The 19,250-nt window shown below is 41.5% G+C and overlaps 1 protein-coding gene across 9 annotated transcripts in view; it reads left to right on the forward strand.

The window, feature by feature from the left end:
* Positions 1-19,250, forward strand: part of ERCC5 (ERCC excision repair 5, endonuclease) — a 32,283-nt gene that overhangs the window by 10,238 nt on the left and 2,795 nt on the right. For 3 of the 9 annotated variants that reach the window (XM_055089313.1, XM_028497930.2, XM_007107901.4), the window contains exons 4-14: positions 108-194; positions 1,270-1,330; positions 3,430-3,573; positions 5,534-5,741; positions 6,081-7,202; positions 8,777-9,024; positions 9,381-9,500; positions 9,671-9,884; positions 11,632-11,776; positions 15,670-15,870; positions 17,025-17,109. In XM_055089313.1, the coding sequence (XP_054945288.1) occupies positions 108-194; positions 1,270-1,330; positions 3,430-3,573; positions 5,534-5,741; positions 6,081-7,202; positions 8,777-9,024; positions 9,381-9,500; positions 9,671-9,884; positions 11,632-11,776; positions 15,670-15,870; positions 17,025-17,109 (2,635 nt within the window). Of the gene's footprint in view, positions 1-107; positions 195-1,269; positions 1,331-3,429; positions 3,574-5,533; positions 5,742-6,080; positions 7,203-8,776; positions 9,025-9,380; positions 9,501-9,670; positions 9,885-11,631; positions 11,777-13,289; positions 13,339-13,501; positions 13,517-14,228; positions 14,244-15,669; positions 15,871-17,024; positions 17,110-18,095; positions 19,245-19,250 lie in introns of those variants that run through there. The other 6 variants (XM_028497932.2, XM_028497934.2, XM_028497936.2 and 3 more) reach the window with 6 other exon arrangements.

A 19,250-nucleotide genomic window follows, 5' to 3' on the forward strand; every position in this document is an offset into this window, starting at 1 on the left:
TCCCCTTTTCAGCTCCTTGTCAGCATTTGTGTGATCACTGGGGAGTATTATTGACTCTCAGAATACTATTTCCTTGATCTCTGTTGAAGTCTCTGTGTACTTTTCAGGGAGGAAGCACTTCCCAGTCTTACTCAAGTTCAAAGAGAAGATGACATCTATGTTTTGCCACCTTTACAAGAGGCAGAGAAAGATAGGTAAGTGTTTTAACTACTTAAAAATGTTATTGCTGTATTCAGACAGATTTAAACCTTTCTGTTTTATCTGCATAGTAAGGCATGAGGGAATTAATGCATCTGAAATACGCATTCTCGACAACTTTTAGAATATTTTTTAAGGCCAGACTTTTTATTTACTACCTTTGTGTTTTGGTGGTTTGTGGCGGTTTTCTTTTTCCATTCTCTGGAGCCTGTGCTAGCACTGTTCATTTAGAATTTGTGGAGACGTGGATTCTGGTTTTTCTTACACGTCACTGACACCAGCTGTCTCTACCTGCTTCTCAGCCTGGTGTTTTCTCTCTCATGCCATCTCTAAAGTCCGCACACGACGTCCTCCCTGCTAAATCCAGTGGCTGCTTTGCATTTCTCAGCCTGATGTCTGGGACCCTCTCTGGCCACTCTTCCTCGGGCACTCCTGTGCACTCTTCCCTCCGGCTGGCTGCTAGTCCTCAAAGGCTGCTTTGGTTGACTTGCAGGTGGAGGGCCAGCTTGTCCTTCCCCCACTCCTTTCCCGGGGCTCCTGTGAGGCCACACAGCTTGTGAGTTACCGCTGTGGCCATCATCGTGTCTCAAGGTTACCGTCCTGGCTTCCACACTTCTGTCTGTGTCTCCATCTTTGATCGTACCCTTCTCTGGGAACCCCTCCCTGCCAAGCCCAGTGTCTGGCTGGTAGTGTAGAACCTTCTAAACCCAAATCTGATGTTGTCATTTCCTCGCTTAAAGCACTTCCTAGATTCTTCCTTCTCTAGGATAAAACTTCAACCCCTTAATCAGGCAGTGTAACTGCAGGAGATTTCACAAAGCTCCTGGGGTGAGGTGACCCCTAATTGCAGCTTTGGCAACCTGCTCTGCCCTGGTGATGGGAGATATTAGGTCATGTTACGATCGCTCGCTTACAGGTGTCCCCACCAGACTGTGAGACCGAGGACGGCACACTTCTTGCCGTCTTACTCACTGTTGTAGTTCCCGTAACTAGCAGCACCTTGCACTCAAGAAATATTTTTGTAAGTAGTCATTAAATCATAAATATTATAAACGTGTGTTTGACTTTCAGTTCAGAAGAGGAGGATGAAAAAGAATGGCAAGAGAGAATGAATCAGAAACAAGCACTACAGGTATTTAAATAATTTTTGAATTCAGGATTTATTCTATTATTTGAAATGAATAACATGCAAATGAATAATTTTAATGAGGTAGTATGGATTTATGAATGTTCTTGGTACAAAATAAAGACAGAAACCTTTTTTACTGTGTGTGTATATGTGTGCATGTGAATGTTCGTATATATATGTTCGTAAATATAAAATATACACAGACTCATAAACATGTATGGAATTATGCCTATCTAGATATCCACAATAAGCCATCTTTCTTTTACAACCAACCAATAAATAAATAGAAATAATAATAAATGCTTGTATAAAAATACGGAAAGCCCTTGAATAACTTCTAGTAACATTTTGCTGTATATTAGTACCCCTCCCGCCCCTGTATAGTTGAATACCTGTGTGTGTGTGTGTGTGTGTGTGTATGTGTATATGTATCAAGGGTATGTGTGTATGTATGTATTTATGAAGATGTATGTTCGTGCACAGGCCGTGTTTACCTATTGCTGCGTAACTTAGTGCTGTGAAAACAGTCTTTTATCATCATCATCTTCTCTGTTCTGGGGCTTGATGAGCTCAGCGAGGCAGTTCCCTCTCAGTGTCTTCCGTGTAGGTGCAGTCAGACGGTAGCTGGGGCTGGAGCCCCTCAAAGACCTCCTCCCCCGCATGCCCGGCAACTGACGCTCCCTGTCAGGCAGAACCCCCGCCTGTGGCCTCTCCCTGTGGCCTGAGCTCCGGCACAGCTTGCCACTGTGTTCCCAGGGCAGGAGCCCAAGAGGCAGTTGCCAGCAGGGCCCGCGCTGCCCTTTCTGGCCAGCTGTGGGAGGTGCACAGCCTTTCTTCCACGGCACTCTGTTCACTGGCAGCTGGTTAGGGCCAGCCCCCACTTAATGGGAGGGGAGCTAGGTGAGAAGAGGGTCAGAGAACCGTGCACAGGTTGCAGAGCCACCACCACGCATATTTTAATGCACAACTTGCTTACAAGTTGAGGTTATGCTGCATATACAGGTTTTTGAAATTTTTTCCACGTTTCTCAGAAGAGCGGGTAACATTATTTGATTCCCAAGCTCACCGTTTCTTGTATGTTCATGTTATTCTGGTATGTCTGGTAGAAGACTTTTGAGCTGAAACTGCAAGATTCTTCAGCTTGTGAAGGTCCTGCATTATTAATGCAGCAAGTGAGCACAGTCTTGATGCAGACTGTGGACTCTGTGGGCAGAAAGACTTGCAGTTAAGTCCAGGCTCTACAGCTCACTAGCTGTGAGATCTTAGACAAATCAACTTCTCCAAGGCTTTATTTCCTTTTTTTTTTTTTTGTAAACAATAATATTGATGCTTTCCTCGTAGGGACGATGGGAGCATTCCTGAGGGAAAACATGGGAAGCCCTGAGTGAAATGACTGGCCTGTCCTAAGTGCTTGCTGGTTTACACACACACAACATGCATACGTACAAGAGAGCAAATTGTATTATTTTATCTTTACTAATGACTACTTTTGATTTTAGGTTAAGAGCAAGACAGAACTTATCTAACTAAGGGGACTGTAAATATTGTTCAGATTCATAAAGCTTATCTCTGCCTCAGGGTCTTTGCACTTGCTGTTCCCTCAGCCTGAGATACTCTGTCCCAGAGCAGGTTTTTGGGTGTCTTTTGTGTCCCTGCTTGCAGGTCATTATTTCTAGTGGGGTCTTCTCTATCAGATAATGTTTTTTCTCTTTCTGTTCTTCTAATTAACTCTCTTATCACATTAACCTGCATTGTTTTCTCATTGTTATCTTGTTCATTTATTTTTTTTTATCATGTGTCCTCTTCTGCTCCTAAGAGTAGGGACCTTAGCTGGCATGATCTCTATAGTTCCTTAGCACCTAGAACAGTGCCTGGCAAGTATTTTTTTTCTTTTGAATGAATGAATGAGTGAATGGATACATTCCCTAATCTGCCTATTCACTTTGCTGCCTATTGCAGATAATGTACAACTGTGTTTAGCCTATTGTAGATTATGCAGAACTCTGTTTATGATACAAGCACCGAAAAAAATCTGTCATGGTGAATAGAATTAAGTGTATATAAAGTGTAAATTTCATGATGTTACGTTTTACTCTTTACAGGAGGAGTTCTTTCAGAATCCTCATGCAGTAGATATTGAGTCTGAGGACTTTAGCAGCCTGCCCCCTGAAATAAGGCATGAAATCTTGACTGATATGAAAGAATTTACCAAGCGAAGAAGAACATTATTTGAAGCAATGCCAGAGGTAAACTATACAACAGTGCATTAATGCTTAGAATTAAGAATATCAGCAAAATTTTTCATTAGAAAAAGAAAATTGATAAGCATTACTTATACAATATACGTTTACAGTAAACGGCATTTGTGTCTCTCCGAGATACTATGAAACATGCATTTATAAGTTTGAACTTATAAATACTTACTCAGAGAAGCTTTTCTTGACTTTCCACCAAGACCAGGTCTTGTCTCCTGCTCTGTGGTCTACACACTACAGCACCCTGTAGTGTCTCTTTAGATTTTTAGCACCCAAGTGTGCCTACCTTGCTCACCTCTCTATTTTTAGCGCTCAGCTCAGTATCTTTCACATAGTAAGTGCCTAGTGTACGCTTAGTGGTTCAATTCTTAGGTTAGTTCATAAAAGTTATTTTAACCCATAATATACATTGTAGAATATTAACATATTTTGATACCAAAAATATGAAAAAGGCAGGAGCTGTTTCTCTTCCCATCACTCCTTTCTGCTTTTCCACAAAGAACGTGAACATAGGAAAATGCTAAGGTGTACAGAAATGATATCCAAAGGACAGAAGTAAATTTATTTTTGTTTCAGGGGAAACATCCAGGTTCAGTCTATCCATCTGGCATTTTGTTTCTTGAGTGTAAATGGATCTGTGGCTGGTCTTTGAGGAAATAGAATTTGGATTATATAAACAACAGTGGGAAGGATGGGAGAAAGAGAGGCAGTCCTGATGGTTTGCTCCATTTTTTCTCTTTCTGCCACCACAGAGCCTCCGGGATGGGTAGGCCAGGGTAGGATGGTGCACAACTTGTTGGATCCGTCCTTCTGGTAGCTAAGGGAAGTTCTAAGTCATACAGGCTGGACCTTTGCATTGTCTGAACATTGGGCAAATGCAAAATTGATAATAGTAGTATTGATAAGTAATAAGAGTAATAATCGTAATAGTAATAGGAGCAATTTAGTATAAGGCTTGGCAACCTACTTTTTTTTTTTTTTTAAATAAATTTATTTATTTTATTTATTTGTTTTTGGCTGCGCTGGGTCTTCGTTGCCGCGTTCGGGCTTTCTCTAGTTGCGGCGAGCAGGGGCTACTCTTCGTTGCGGTGCGCGGGCTTCTCATTGCGGTGGCTTCTCTTGTTGCGGAGCACGGGCTCTAGGCACGCGGGCTTCAGTAGTTGTGGCAGGTGGGCTCAGTAGTTGTGGCTCGCGGGCTCTAGAGCGCAGGCTCAGTAGTTGTGGCGCTTGGGCTTAGTTGCCCCACAGCATGTGGGATCTTCCCGGACCAGGGCTCAAACCTGTGTCCCCTGCACTGGCAGAAGGATTCTTAACCACTGTGCCACCAGGGAAGCCCTGGTAACCTGCTTTTGACCCCAGATCTACCACTTACTAGCCGTGCAGCTCTAGAGAGGTTACTCAAGCTGTTTAAGTCTCAGTTTCTTCATTTGTGGAATGGAGATAATGACGTCTGTCTCACTGGTGGTTGAGAATAAAATGGGATAATATATTTAAAAACACTTAGAAGAATGTCTTACTCAGGAAATTCTTTATAAATCTTAAGTATTACTAATAACTGTGACTGCAATGATGTATTGTGTGTCTTTTATGGACCAGGAACTGTGCTGGGCACTTCACTTGCATTCTAAAAGATTGTCCGTTAAGCCAGAATCAACATGTCACAGTGCCTGGCATGCATCACATGCTCAATAAGTGTTTTTTGAGTAAATGATGGAATCATAAAGAGTATCCATGATTTCCTTTCTTTTGCCCAGTTCTTTTTGTTTGAAAGATTATCCTTTAACAAAGCAATTATAGCTTTTTCCTACTATTCAAATCTTACTTTTCTAGTATGAAAGTACCACCAATGGAAAAAATCAATTGTTCTTTATCCCCTTTGGGGGAAAAGGATGGAAATATGGGAATACTATCTGTATTTAATATAAGAAATCATTTATTTATTTTGCCTTAGGAGTCCAATGACTTTTCACAGTACCAGCTCAAAGGCTTGCTTAAAAAAAACTATCTAAACCAACACATAGAAAATGTCCAAAAGGAAATGAATCAACAACATTCAGGACAAATCCAAAGGCAATATGAAGATGAAGGAGGCTTTTTGAAGGAGGTAGAGTCAAGGAGGGTGGTCTCTGAAGATACTTCACATTACATCTTGATTAAAGGTATCAGGTACCATCACTTATTTGACAGTTAAAAACCAAAAATACGTCGTGTCTCTGAATTCTATAAGCTTCCACCCCCAGATAATATGAATGAAGTCCTACTTAATTTATTGGCTATAATTATTATTAATGCAATAATAAATGTATATAACTCTTAATGTATTAAGTAGTATCATACCAACCCACTTTAAAATTAACTAACGAATTAACTCTTAGTTGCTGATTAAATGAGAATTTATAAATTCATTTATGAGAACCGGTATGCTATTATTCATCTAACTAGAAGCATGTTGTCACCCTGTAAAGCTACATAGTGAGAATATTTTAATTTTTCTCAAGGTATTCAAGCTAAGAAAGTTGCAGAAGTGGATTCAGAGTCTCTTCCTTCATGCAGTGAAATGCACAGCAGGTCTTCTGACATGAAGTCATCTGTGTGTGAAAAGCTGGAGCCAAAGGAAGAGCCTGACGCCTCCCCTCCTTCCCCGAGAACCTTACTGGCTGTGCAGGCGGCCCTGCTGGGCGGCAGCTCAGAAGATGAGCTGGAGAGTGAGACCTGCAGGCTGCAGCACGTGAGGCGCGCGCCCGCCACCGCACATGCGGGTTCTGTGTCACCGCTGACTCTCTTGGCCATTCAGAGAGCTCTCGATGACGATGATGAAGACGTGAAAGTGTGTGCCAGGAGCGACGTGCGGACAGGAGGGGCAGGCGTGAGAAAACCGAAACCGCTCCAGAGCAGTTCTGATGAGGAGACTGAGGAAGGACCTAAAATGAGAAATGGGGAAGGAGTGCCATTGGCAGCAGCGTCCCACGCAGCCAGTGTGAACCTCGCAGAGGAGCCTGTAACCAGCGCTGATGCCGAAAAAGAGCGGACAGAATCGGCTCACTTACCGAGGACTGTCTTTTGTCAAGGCAGCGACTCTAGCCTTCCAAAAGAGCAGATGTCGTTTATTTCCCCTGTGAAGGAAGCCTTTCAGACAAGCGATGAGATTGCAGTTAAGGATGGAAAAGATCCAGTTCCTTTGGAAAACACTGTGGTGCTACCCAGGGATGCACCTGGGCTCCAGAGCGGACCAGAGCAGACACCGACACCTCCGACAAGTCCAAGTTCCGTATCAAGGAGTGGAACGTATACCAAAGTGCTTGAGCTACAGCAAGGTCTTCTTCCACCTGAGAGTAAATATGACATCTCTGTTCTTTCAAGTGATGATGAAACAGAATCTGAAAAAAACCCTGCTCCTGAAGGCACCGTCAGTTTGCAAGAATCGAGTGATACGCTAAGTGTCCCTTTAGAGACAGCAAGTGACTTAGGAAATATGGCATCTGTTAATGCCAAAGAGCATGAGAATTTCTTGAAAACCACCCAAGAGCATGAGACCATTGAATCTGCAGGCCAGGGTTTAATTTCAGTCCCAGCGTCCATGGAACCAACGGAAATAGACTCTGAAGAAAGTGAGTCTGACGGTAAGTGCTTGTGCTCTTTTAGAGATAAAGAAAACTGGGATTTCGCATCTGCAGGAACCGAGAGATGCTTTAGTGTAGTCCAGATCCACATTGTTCAGGTGGTGAACTAGAGGCCCAGAAAGGTCAAGTGGCTTTGCCAAGGACATACAGCTAGTAATGGAATCTTGACCTTTGCTGTTCGGCTACTCTTTTCGTTTTTGTTTTTAAAGGGAGGGAGTGCCCTAGTTGGAGAAGGTAAAGGTGAGTTTCCCTTTAATTTTTTAACTTTTTATTTTGAAATAATTACAAATTTTAAAAAGTTGAAAAAGTATCTCAAAACATTCTATTTCCCTCACCTAGGACCTCAGTGGCTGGAATTTTACCACATTGGCTTTATCATCTCTTTCTCTCTGTCTCTCTTGCTCTCTATATTTACACATGTATATTATATGTCTATATCTATGTACGCTTATGTACAATCAATCCTCATTTTTCACAGATTTCAAATCTGCAAAATTGCCTACTCACTAAAATTTATATCTAACCCCAGAATCAGTCCTCACGGTAGTGTCTTTGTGGTCGTTTGTGGACATGTGTAGAACGGCCAGAAACTTGAGTTGCCACACCGTTCCCAGGTGAGGTTGAGCCAGGGGGACACTTGGCCTACTTGGTTCAGCTCCCCTGCCGAGGTGACCCGAGGGTCGAGACGGGAGAGAGCAGTGCAGTGTAGACCAAGAAGCTCTGGCTCTGGGGCCATTGGATGGGGTTTGAATCCCAACCCTGGCACCTGTTCGTGGGGCCGTGTATACACCCATGAGCTCACACTCGCATCTGCAGTGCTTCTCCAGCATCCCAGATCTCATTCTACACTCTGCCTGCTTTATATTTCCCTGTCTAACAGTGAGGGACCTTCTATTATCTTCAGGGTATTTACTTACTTGCTCATTCTCTGTTTGTAACCAGCTCCCGTTATCACTGGCCTCCTCCTTGGTCCTGGCTGTCCCCTTGGTCCCAGCCCCTCCGTCCTGAGTGTGTTCTCAGATCCAGACTCCTCCCCCTGAAGTGAAGGAAGGGAATCAATAAATGCTTTTTAAAGAGAAGAAAGGACATCAAGAGAGGAAGGAAGGAAGTGGAAGAGGAAGAGCTCTTTCTTCTGTGTCCTTATCCAGGATTCTTTCTTCTGTGTCACAGTGTTATTCTTTGCTGTGTTCATAGTGAAATAGCATAAAAACATTTTAAAAAAACTCCATGATTGTGTACATACCCTGATAGTTCTTTTTGAATTTCAAAACAATATTAGTTAACTTAGAGGACGTTTTTGTATAAAGCAAATATGCAAATATTTGAGAGCGTGGTCCCTAATTTCAGAGACAGTGCCAGGGTATCTGATTGGAAAGGCTTACTTTGAAGTTACAGGCACTTATTAATGAATTTATTTAATAACAATATACTACTGTTACATGTTTTCTATGACATTTAAATCTCTTCTTTTTAGGATAAAACATTTTTCAGGATACTTTGGAAAGCTCTTGATGATTTCAGGGTAATTTAAATGTTTTAGTTATAGACAAAATGATCTTATTATTTTGGTACAGGAAGTTTCATTGAAGTGCAGAGTATAAATAGCAGTGATGAACTTCAAGCTGAGTTACACGAAGCTTCCAGACCTCCCTCTGGACAAGGTGAAGAGGAACCAGTAGGAACTGAGACGCAAGAAGCCACAGGTGACTCCCAGGGCCTCCCGAGAGACAACTCTGAGAGGGAGGCTGTGGACATTGAACCACCTGAAGAAACTGAAAAAGATGCAGACGATTTGCTCAACGAATGGCAAGATGTTGACCTGGTAATAACGTGACATCGTGTTTTTACTCATTGCTGAGGAAGCCAAGTTAAGTAGCTTCTGAGTTTTTAAGGAGCTGATGGATGAAGACATAATAGCTCTTTGCACCCATCTTCTTACTCCTGCTGACATGGCTCCTTTCCTGTGGAGGTTCCTGGCTAGGATAGTGTCCACTTCCCGTGGGGGTTAGTGAGGGAACGCTAAAGGTATTACAAACTTGCTCAGAAATCCAAGTGGAAACCTGCATAAGGAGAAAAAGCTTATTGGTAACTTCAGTCAGACTAAATACAGGCTTTTTATAACCAGTGAACTTAATTGGGTTATTAATATAATTATCTACAAGCGAAATTATCTTATAGGAGGAGCTGGAGACGCTGGAGAGCAACCTTTTAACACAGCAGAAGTCACTGAAAGCTCAAAAACAGCAGCAAGAACGGGTCGCCGCTACTGTGACAGGACAGATGTTCCAGGAAAGCCAGGTAGGTGTACAGCTTGGGTGTCCTCGAACAATACCTACCGATGTCTTTCCTTAATCAGACTCCCCAAGGGCACGTGCATTAAGTTACCTGTTTAAGCACTGCTCCCACTTCCGGGTGGAGGCCAGGTCCTGCATTTCAGCAGGGGTCATCGTGTGTCTGTACCTCTTCAGGAACTTCTTCGCCTGTTCGGCATCCCCTACATCGAGGCTCCCATGGAAGCAGAAGCTCAGTGCGCCATCCTGGATCTGACTGATCAAACTTCCGGAACGATCACTGATGACAGTGACATTTGGCTGTTCGGAGCACGGCATGTCTATAAAAACTTTTTTAATAAAAACAAGTTTGTAGAATATTACCAGTATGTGGACTTTCACAACCAATTAGGTAAGACTTCCGAGTACGATTGCTTTCTCAAATGTACCTTCAGAATTTGTAGTATGAATTCTTTCTTCCCAAGGAGCTAATTTGGTGCATTAATGGAAATGGTAGATCTGTACAAGTTTTCATATAAATGATCTTTTGCTTCTGTAGCAGAATACGATTTTTAATTTGGAACTAAGAAATTAAAACCCTAGTAATGTTCAGACATTTTCTGAAGTTTTAATCATCAGGCCTGGTTGCGCTCTGACTGGTTACCTGAGCTCTCCAGAGAAAACCAAAGGTGGTAGAGTGGGGAGACAGGTGGGGGCCACTCCTGCTGGGATCTTGAGCCTCATGTCCTTGCTGTTTCTGGCAGTGATCCTTCGTCCTCCCGTTGATTCAGCAAATACACACTGAGCGATTCCTATATGCCAGTTGTTGTTCTTGGCAATGGGAAGTGGGGAAACAGCAGAGAATAAAACAGTCTAGCAGGAGAAACAGATGGTAAAAAAAATACATAAATCATAATTTGACAGTGGTATGAGCCATAGAGAAAAACAAAGCAGTAAAAGAGAGGCGAGAGTGACCTGCAGTCGCAGGAAGTGCGTGTCCTTTGTGGTCAGAAAAGGCTTTACTAATAGGCACCTTTTGGGCTGGAGCCTAAAGTAGAGAGGAAGCACGTGCTATGGATACTGTGGGGATGAGCATGTCAGACAAAGGGACTGGCATGTGCAAAGGCCCTGAGACAAAAGCCTGCTTGGTGTGTTCAGGGAAGCGTGGAGATAGTTACGGGCTGAATTGTGTCTCCCACAAATTCATGTGTTGTAGTCCTGACCTCTGGTACGGCAGAGTATGACTGTGTTTGAAGATAGGTTCTTTAAAGAGGTGACTAAGGTCAAATGAGGTCATTAGCGTGGACCCTAATCCAGTCTGACTGGTGTCCTTGTAAGAAGGAGAGATTAGGACACAGAGGGAAGACCACGTGCAGACGTGTGGAGAGCCGGCCATCTGCCAGCCAAGGAGAGAGGCTCAGAAGGGACCAACTGTGCCGACACCATGAGGTCAGGCTTCTAGTCCCCAAAACTGTGCGGAAATGAATCCTCTGTTTAAGGCCCTCAGTCTGAGCACTTTGTTACGGCAGGCCCAGGAAACGACTTCAGGGACCAGTGTGAATGAATGAGGAGGAGGATGGCAAGAGGTGAGGTCAGAGAGGAAGGAGGAGACCAAAATCAAGTAGGGTCCAGAGTGTGGTGGAGAGGCTCTGCGGGTAGACTGGGTTGGGATGTGAGAGAAGGAGAAGTCAAGGATGACCCTCCTCCACCCCCACAGCAGCGCATGGAGTGGACTGGCCTTGGCGAGGTGGCGGAACGGGGGCGGAGCAGGTGCGGGTGTTGCGGGAGTGAAGACCCGGGTCTGGATGTGTTGTCTCTGAGATGCCCGTTAGACATCCCGATGGAGATGTTAAGTTGCCAGTTGAGTGTGTGTGTGACTGTCGTTCAGAGGAGAGGTCCCTGTGAGAGGGCCGAATTTGGGGGTCAGAGGTTATATGGCACTTAAAACTGCAAGGATGCGTGAAACCTGAAAAATCCAAGCACAATGCCATTTAAAAAAAAGGAATGTATTTCAAATAGCAAAAGAGAGATACCTTTGGATATTGGATAAGGATATATACAAGTATAGTATCTATATAATGAAGTGTTTATAAATGTTATGTAATAAATGTTTATAAAATAAAAAGTGGAAAAATATATAATAACTTTTACTCTTATAGGATTGGACCGGAACAAATTAATAAATTTGGCCTATTTGCTTGGAAGTGATTATACGGAAGGAATACCAACTGTAGGTTGTGTTACAGCCATGGAAATTCTCAATGAATTCCCTGGACATGGCCTGGAACCTCTCCTAAGATTCTCGTAAGTCCTTTCTTAATTTCTTTAGTTCACGTGTTTATATATAAATACCCAAATTAAACAGAACTATTATTTACATTGTGAACTGTCACAAATCATTGTTCCCTGAGAAAACAGGAGGAGGTAATGGTTGGGGTTACTAAAGTTTGTTTTCCCTTTTCTAGAGTTTGATGAAATCATAGGCAATTATTTTTAGAGGTGCCAGGCTTATCCGAGTTTAAGGATACATAGCCAGTCCAGTGGGAATTCCCGGGAGTGTAGAGGTTACCGTTTCATTCATTCAAATATTTCCTGAGCAGCTACTATGTGCTAGACAGTGTGCTAGGCTGGAATAGGGGAGGTGACTGAGCCCCAGGCTGTGTCCTCAAGGAGCTGCCACACCCTGGGGACGAGGGAGAAGCATCCACGTGCTTGTACTTCTGTGTGCCGAGTGTTCTGAGGGAGGTCGGCCAGACGGGCACGGGGCTATATGCCAGGAACGTTTTCTCTCTGCTTGTAGACTGTGATGTATTCAGTGGTGGCGTCTCCTTCGGTCCGGAACCGAGTTGTGCTGTACTTGGGGTACACTCTTCATTTTTGGAGATTCTGAGAGGGTGCTAGTTACGAGGTTGTCTGTGAAAGTAGTCCTTTCTTAAGGTTGCTCCTTGGTGGCATTTTTCCAAAAAAAAATATATAATTAGCACAGCATAAATTTTACTCTTTAAAAGTACAATTCAGTGGTTTTTCGTCTAGTCACAGGTTGTGATGGCAACTTTTAATCATCAGTTTGACATGGGATACTATTTGGCAGTAGCTGATTTAATGATTCTTTAGTGTTCTCTTCAGTCGTAGCTCCTGGTTTGAAAAATTTCGGGATGTTCTGGTCTGAAGATTCAGTGATTAGAATTAAATACAAAGTTGTTTGAATGATTGCTGTCCTCCAGCCTTAGCACACATAGCGATGTATTTTATTTTTTGCTTTCGTCATCTCTCTTTTCATAATTTTCTTATTGTTGAGGAAATGTTTATACTGGAGGTACGTTGTTAGGTTGCTTGTAAGTCATGGTATGTAAATAACTTGTAAAAGTACAAGTAACTTTTATACAAATAATAAACACACATTAGAAAAATGACAAAATATGAATTATAAAGATTACAGATAACATTTTGGTTTTTACGGTGTTAGTCTTTTCTATGCACAGTATACACATGCGTTTTATATATAATCACACACACGCACAAGTATACTCATATAAGTCTGTTATTATCATTATTTTTTTTACAAGCATGGGACGATGCTGTATACTTTTTATGTTACCTGCAACTCATTTGGTGATAGAACAGGGCATATTATCAACAACGAATAGATTTACATCGCTGTTTTTAATGACTCCATAGGAGTCTTTTGATGTATCATGAATAACTAATTTAATCAAATGCCTATTGTTATTTCTGGGTTTTTTTAAAGTCTAAACAAATACTGCCTTGAGTGACTTTATATACATGTCTTTGAGTTCTTATCCGATTATTATTTTAGGATAAGTGAAAATGGTGTCTAACTTTTCGATTTGGTGTCCTGGTTATTGGTGAGAGTAATTTTGTTTTCATGTTTTTTGACAGTTTGCCATGCTGGTCTAGTGAATGCCTGTTTATGCTGTTTTTCTCCTTGCAACAGTTTTTGCTCGTTTGTGGCTGTTTGAATGGTTACGTTTTTAGTCAGCTCTAGCAGTTTCTGCCTTGGTCTTTTAGCTCGCTGATGGCAGATAGGAGCTGCCCCTTCCTGCCTGGCTCTGCAGGGTTAGGACGGGTGCAGTTAAAGGGCGCGGGGACAGTGGAAGAGCGGTAAGACTGAGAGTGTCTGCCCCTTGCTTTCTTCTCTGCTTTCCCTTTTCCTAACCAGACCCTGGCCCGCCAGTCCCCCTTTAAAGGAGAGCTGCTCTGAGTCTGCAGGCTGAGTTCAGCCCAGCTGTGTTTGCTTTGGCCTGCACAGTATGTTCTTTAATTTTGAGTGGGCTACCAACATTTAAATTGGGGGAGATTTCACAGAAAATTTTGGATTTTCCAGAGGGGGGAATGAGATCTGAAAATACTGAGCCCAAATTCCCAAATAGCCCGGAAACAGAGAACAGCAATTCCACTCTACTGGCTTGGTCAGGGCACAAACCCTTCAATTTTATCACTGTCGCTGCTGCTGCGTCCTGTGTCCCCCGAGCCCAGCTGATTGGCAGATGCCGTCTTTCAGCTTCAGGTGCCGGCCCTCCTGCTTGAAGGCGGGGTGGCCCTTTTGGTTTGATGAGCCTACAGTGTGTTGTGCTGCTCTTCCTAGCTGGCAATCATGAGTGCTATTTCAAGGATGAAAATCCTCAAGAGAGTAGGGGAGAATTGTAGATATTCTCCCAGCGCCCTCTTGAACAGTATTTTAAAACTGATGAAGATAGATCTTTTTTTCCTTTTTGCATTTTGATCCTGCGCGAAGACTGAAGTTAGAACGGTAGGTGGCACTGCTGCCTTGGTGAGGTGCAGCACTGGTGGGGACCAAGCCTGTGAGTCAGTCCTGAGACCCATGAGTATGTGAAGCAGCGGATGTAGGGTTTTTGAGGTTCCGTTAGTGCGTAGATGGGAGAGGGTTATATTTATGTTTTGAACTTTTATGCCATTTATTTATCCTAATTGTGTAAATTTTTCTGGTTGTCCGTTGCCACATTACAAACTACCGTAAACCTCAGTGACTTCAAACAGCAACAGTCAAGAGAGTTTGCTTGTGAGTCCGCAGTTCGATCAGGCTGCACGGGGTGGGGGTGCCTCGCCTGGTGCCAGGTGTGTTGGGGGCATCTCAGCTGGGCTAGAGGGGCCCCGTGAGGTGTCTCGCTCGTGGCTGGCAAGCGGTGCTGTCGGCCGGCACGTGGCCCGGGGGCGCTTGGACCCTCTCCATCTGGACCTCCTCACGAGCTGGAGCTTCCTCACAGCATGTTGGCTGCTTGCAAGGCAAATATTCTAAGAGACAGGAAGTGGAAACTGCAGTCTTTAAAGGCCTGGCACAATGTCCCTTCCTCAGCCACGGAGCCTGCCCGACTCAAGGGTAAGGGACATGGACCCCACTTCTTGTCGGGAGGAGGGTCCAAGAATGGGCTTTAACCCACCGTAGTGATTTATACTCACAAAGGAAAAATTGAAAAAGGAATAAAACAAAGAAAATAAACAGCTGTATCCTCGCTTAGAACATTGCCTAGCACATGGTAAAATAACAGTTGTTAGTGTTTTTTTATTATTTTAAATATCCCTGTTTACTTTTTCTTTCGTTCTCCACGTATATACATTTTTTTTTCGAGTATTGGGATCACACTTGATGTAGAGTTATATTCTGCATTTTAAAAATTTAACATCTTCTTGGCATTTTTACATTTTATTAAATATTCTTGGTTCCTGATTGTAGTTGACTGGAGGTAAATAATACAGATACATTGATATTACTTGGTTTTACCACTGGGAAAGCGAGGAACTTTGACTTTTCTATGAGTGTGGGCTCTGGAGGGAGATTGCACCAGTCCCAGCTGTGAAATCTTGAGCAGGTGGCTTCTGCTTGAGTCCAGTTTCCTTGTCTGTGCGGTGAGGACAGTGGCAGGACTGTGCTCGTGTGATGACGGGGCCTGTAGAGCAGTTAACACAGTGCCAAGCCCAGAGGAAGGGGTCAGTCAGTGATTGCCTCATTGTATACTGTGTTAATAACACGAGAAATATACCATTGTCATTCTGTAAGTCATAGGCCTTGTTCTGGAGTTGGGTGGGACTTGAGTTTACGTCTCTGAACTTTACGTTTAGCTCTTTGTCTGCGGTGCATCTGCCATAAGGCAGATGCCTTATGGCATCTGCCATAAGGTCTTACTGCTTCACGAAGGTTCGTTTCCTTTGCCTTGTAGCGAGTGGTGGCATGGAGCTCAAAAGAATAAGAAGATAAGACCTAATCCTTATGACACCAAAGTGAAAAAAAAGTTACGCAAGTTGCAGCTCATGCCTGGCTTCCCTAACCCGGCCGTGGCAGACGCTTACCTCAAGCCTGTGGTGGATGAGTCCAAGGGTTCGTTTCTGTGGGGCAAACCCGATCTCGACAAGATTAGAGAATATCCTTTCCCTTCCTCAAACCTCAGGAATATCAAGTCAAATATGTGTTTTGGTTTAAAACTTACGGGACATGAACTTGGATCAGTTTTTTAAAAAAAATATTCCATCAGCTAAGATGCTTCTTTCTGTTCCTTTCTCTCTCTCCTTAATTTTTTTTTTTGTGGTAAAATACACATAACATACAATTTACCATCTGAACCATTTTAAACATACCATTCAGTGGTTATTAAATACATTCACATTGTTGTGTCACCGTCACCACCATTCATCTCCATATTCTTTTCATCTTGTGAAACTGAAACTCTATCCCTGTTAAACACTCACCCCCCCATTCCCCTCCCCCAGCCCCTGGCCACCACCATTCTACTTTCTGTCCCTGTGATGTTGACCAGTCTGAGTATGTTCCTCATATAAGTGGAACCATACAGTACAGGTCTTTTTGTGACTGGCTTACTTCACTTAGCATAATGTCTTCAAGTTTCATCCAAGTTGTAGCATGTGTCAGAATTTCCTTCCTTTTTAAGGCTGAATACTGTTCCATTGTATATAATGTCGTATTTTGCTTATTCATTCATCTGTTGATGGGCACTTGAGTTGCTTCCATGTTTTAGTTACTGTGAATCATCTTTTTAGTTTTAAAGAGAATCTTTATTTGAAGTAAGTAGTGATAAGCATTCATAGATACACTACATACTTAAGTATTCATTCTGAAAGAATAGAAAAGATTATTAGTTTTATTCTTTCTATTACTGTTCCTTTCTGCATATTTAAATGATCATTTGGATAGATGTTTAAAAGTTTGCCATAGTATTAATCTAACTACATCTTTTCTCAAAGAAAAAAGAAATATATGTGATATCAGAAATTTGTTTTTATTCTAGATTAACCTTTTTTCATAGTCATGAGTCTTTGATGTCCTAAAATGAGAGCTGAATATCTTTTATCTTAGAGGATATTTATAAGAACATCGTGCCAGATGATTATGTTGGAATAATTTGTTTTGTTATTGTTTTCTTTTATCATTTTAATCTTTATAAATAAGAAAATCTTTGGAGACATGGGGAATGGAATCAAGGGTGGCTTTTTTGGACCTTTTTATTTGTCACTTGTTTAAATGTCTTTAAAAACATGTATGAGTCTTAACTGCCTGCATATTTTGTCAGCGGTATTTTGGCTGGAACAGGACGAAGACAGATGAATCTCTGTTTCCTGTATTAAAGCAACTGAATGTCCAGCAGGTAATCACGGCAGCTCTTTTCCTAAGTTCAGGATAGAGAGTAAAGTTAGGAAGGCTGTGAGGGCCAGCTGTTAAAGACCAGTTACTTTTATTTTAGGGCACGTAACATACATTTAAAAATTATTATACTTTAGTAAGAGAACAGAGGAAAACAGAAAACGGGAAAGCTGGACTTTGTCTTCATTTTCCAATTTCACTCTTAGGGCTGAACTTTGATATCCTTTTGTATTCATTCTGACTTTGAGAAAAACAGTCTAATAATGGATTGCATACTGAGGTGTTTATGGTTAAATATTTTACCCTTTTAGAGCTATTTTCATTTTTTAAAAGTTTAAGAAGTGCCCAGTCCAAAGCAGTTCTGATTATTAAGTGTCTTCAAGTACTAATATTCTTTAATTCTGTAAATGAATCATCAAAGGTACTAATTCAGTCATAGTAACTGGCAGGAGAGATGACCCTCAGTTCCCTTAGGTAGGTAACAGCATCTCGCTTTATCCCTGAGTGTGTTCCTGCCCACACAGAGACCGCCTCCCACCCCAGAGGCAGCCCACAAAACATACATACAGGGAAACCATTCAGCGGAATTCAGACCAGATCCTGCAAGATACACGTTTGGGTTAAATCCTTTTCCATTAGATTGGGTTAATTTTGGAAAAACAAACAAACAAACAAAAAACTGAGGTAGACCACCTTTCCAGAAACTTTCATGTTGTTTGACTACTTTCTGTACTGGAAACATTGTACGCCCACCAACAAGGAAAGCTAGTTGGCTTAGTGACTGATTACTCCTTAATTTCAGATAAATTTTGTTGTAATACTCTTCTCCCTTTTCATTGTAGACGTTAATATGAGTTTATTTCCCCAAAATCAGAAAGTGAAAAAAATGAATTAAAATTACTCATTGTTTGCTTCCTCTAATACAGATGTTAACATTTATGTCCATTTTCTCTTATTTTTCCCCTCCTTCCCACATATATTTATTATCAGACATAGTGCAATTTATTGTAAATAAAGCCCCCATTCACTGGTTAAGGTAAGTTTTTTTTCTGTGTATTGCATGGCCTTCATTGTTTCAGATGGCCAGATTACATTTTGTCAGAGAGATTTAACTTGGTTCACTTCACTTAGTAGACCTTGAATTTTCAGGTTTTTGTGTGTAATGCTGTGATAAACATCAGGCATGTAACTTTTCTCAAATGTAACTTTTTTTTTTTTTTTTTTGAGGCAAACCAATTTCAGGAAATTTATTTCCCAGTAGTAACAAAGATTTCATAAGTTGACTAAAATTTATTAATGAAGATTCAATAGATAAAAATAAATAAAATATAATTAAAATAGAGTATAGGAAATAATTCACGTTAATTTAAAGACAAATACATGCTTATTCAATATGTGTTTCAAATTTGATATTTATTACTTTTCATCCCCTCATCCTCACCAAATTTTGAATATAATTCCCAGAAATGCAGGGCTTTGGTCTGTTTTATATACCATCTGGTATTTGGAAAACACTCAGTATTTTTTGAATGATAGTTCTTATTTTAAGCATCACACCCTAAATGTAATACTGACAAATAAAATACATAATTTACCCAATGTTTTTCCCTGTTAACATATTACGAAACCTTCTATTAATAAATTGTCACTTGGTGATATGTTCAAGAGCGGAACTGTGCACTATAGACATTGCTGTGGAAAGTTCTAAGTATATATTACACAACCATTTTCTAAGTCTATATTATCCTACCATGTTCTAAGTCTATATTATGCAACTATTTACTGTCTAGTGTCCTAATTCTCCCAGAAATGGTCTTTATTTGAATTTCTGCTGAGCCGTCCCTGAAGCAGTACATCAGCATATCATTTAGTCTTTATTTGACAAAGACACACTATTTCTTACTTTTAAAAAAGTTAAGCATCATTTATTATACACCTGCATGGCACTAGTTTTATGGTGTTTTACATGTCTCAAATTATTAAGTAACACAAACAACTATGAAATTATTCTACAAAAAGTGGGAGTTTTTGGTGAGTCATCATTTCTAGTTGCGTGGCTATATCATTTAGATCCTCCTCACCATTATTTATTTTTTATCCACTTATTGTTTCGTGGGCTTACATTGTGAAGTAGGATTATTAATG

This window comes from Physeter macrocephalus, chromosome 13 (assembly GCF_002837175.3).
Source record: "Physeter macrocephalus isolate SW-GA chromosome 13, ASM283717v5, whole genome shotgun sequence".
In the NCBI taxonomy this organism is placed as follows: domain Eukaryota; kingdom Metazoa; phylum Chordata; class Mammalia; order Artiodactyla; family Physeteridae; genus Physeter; species Physeter macrocephalus.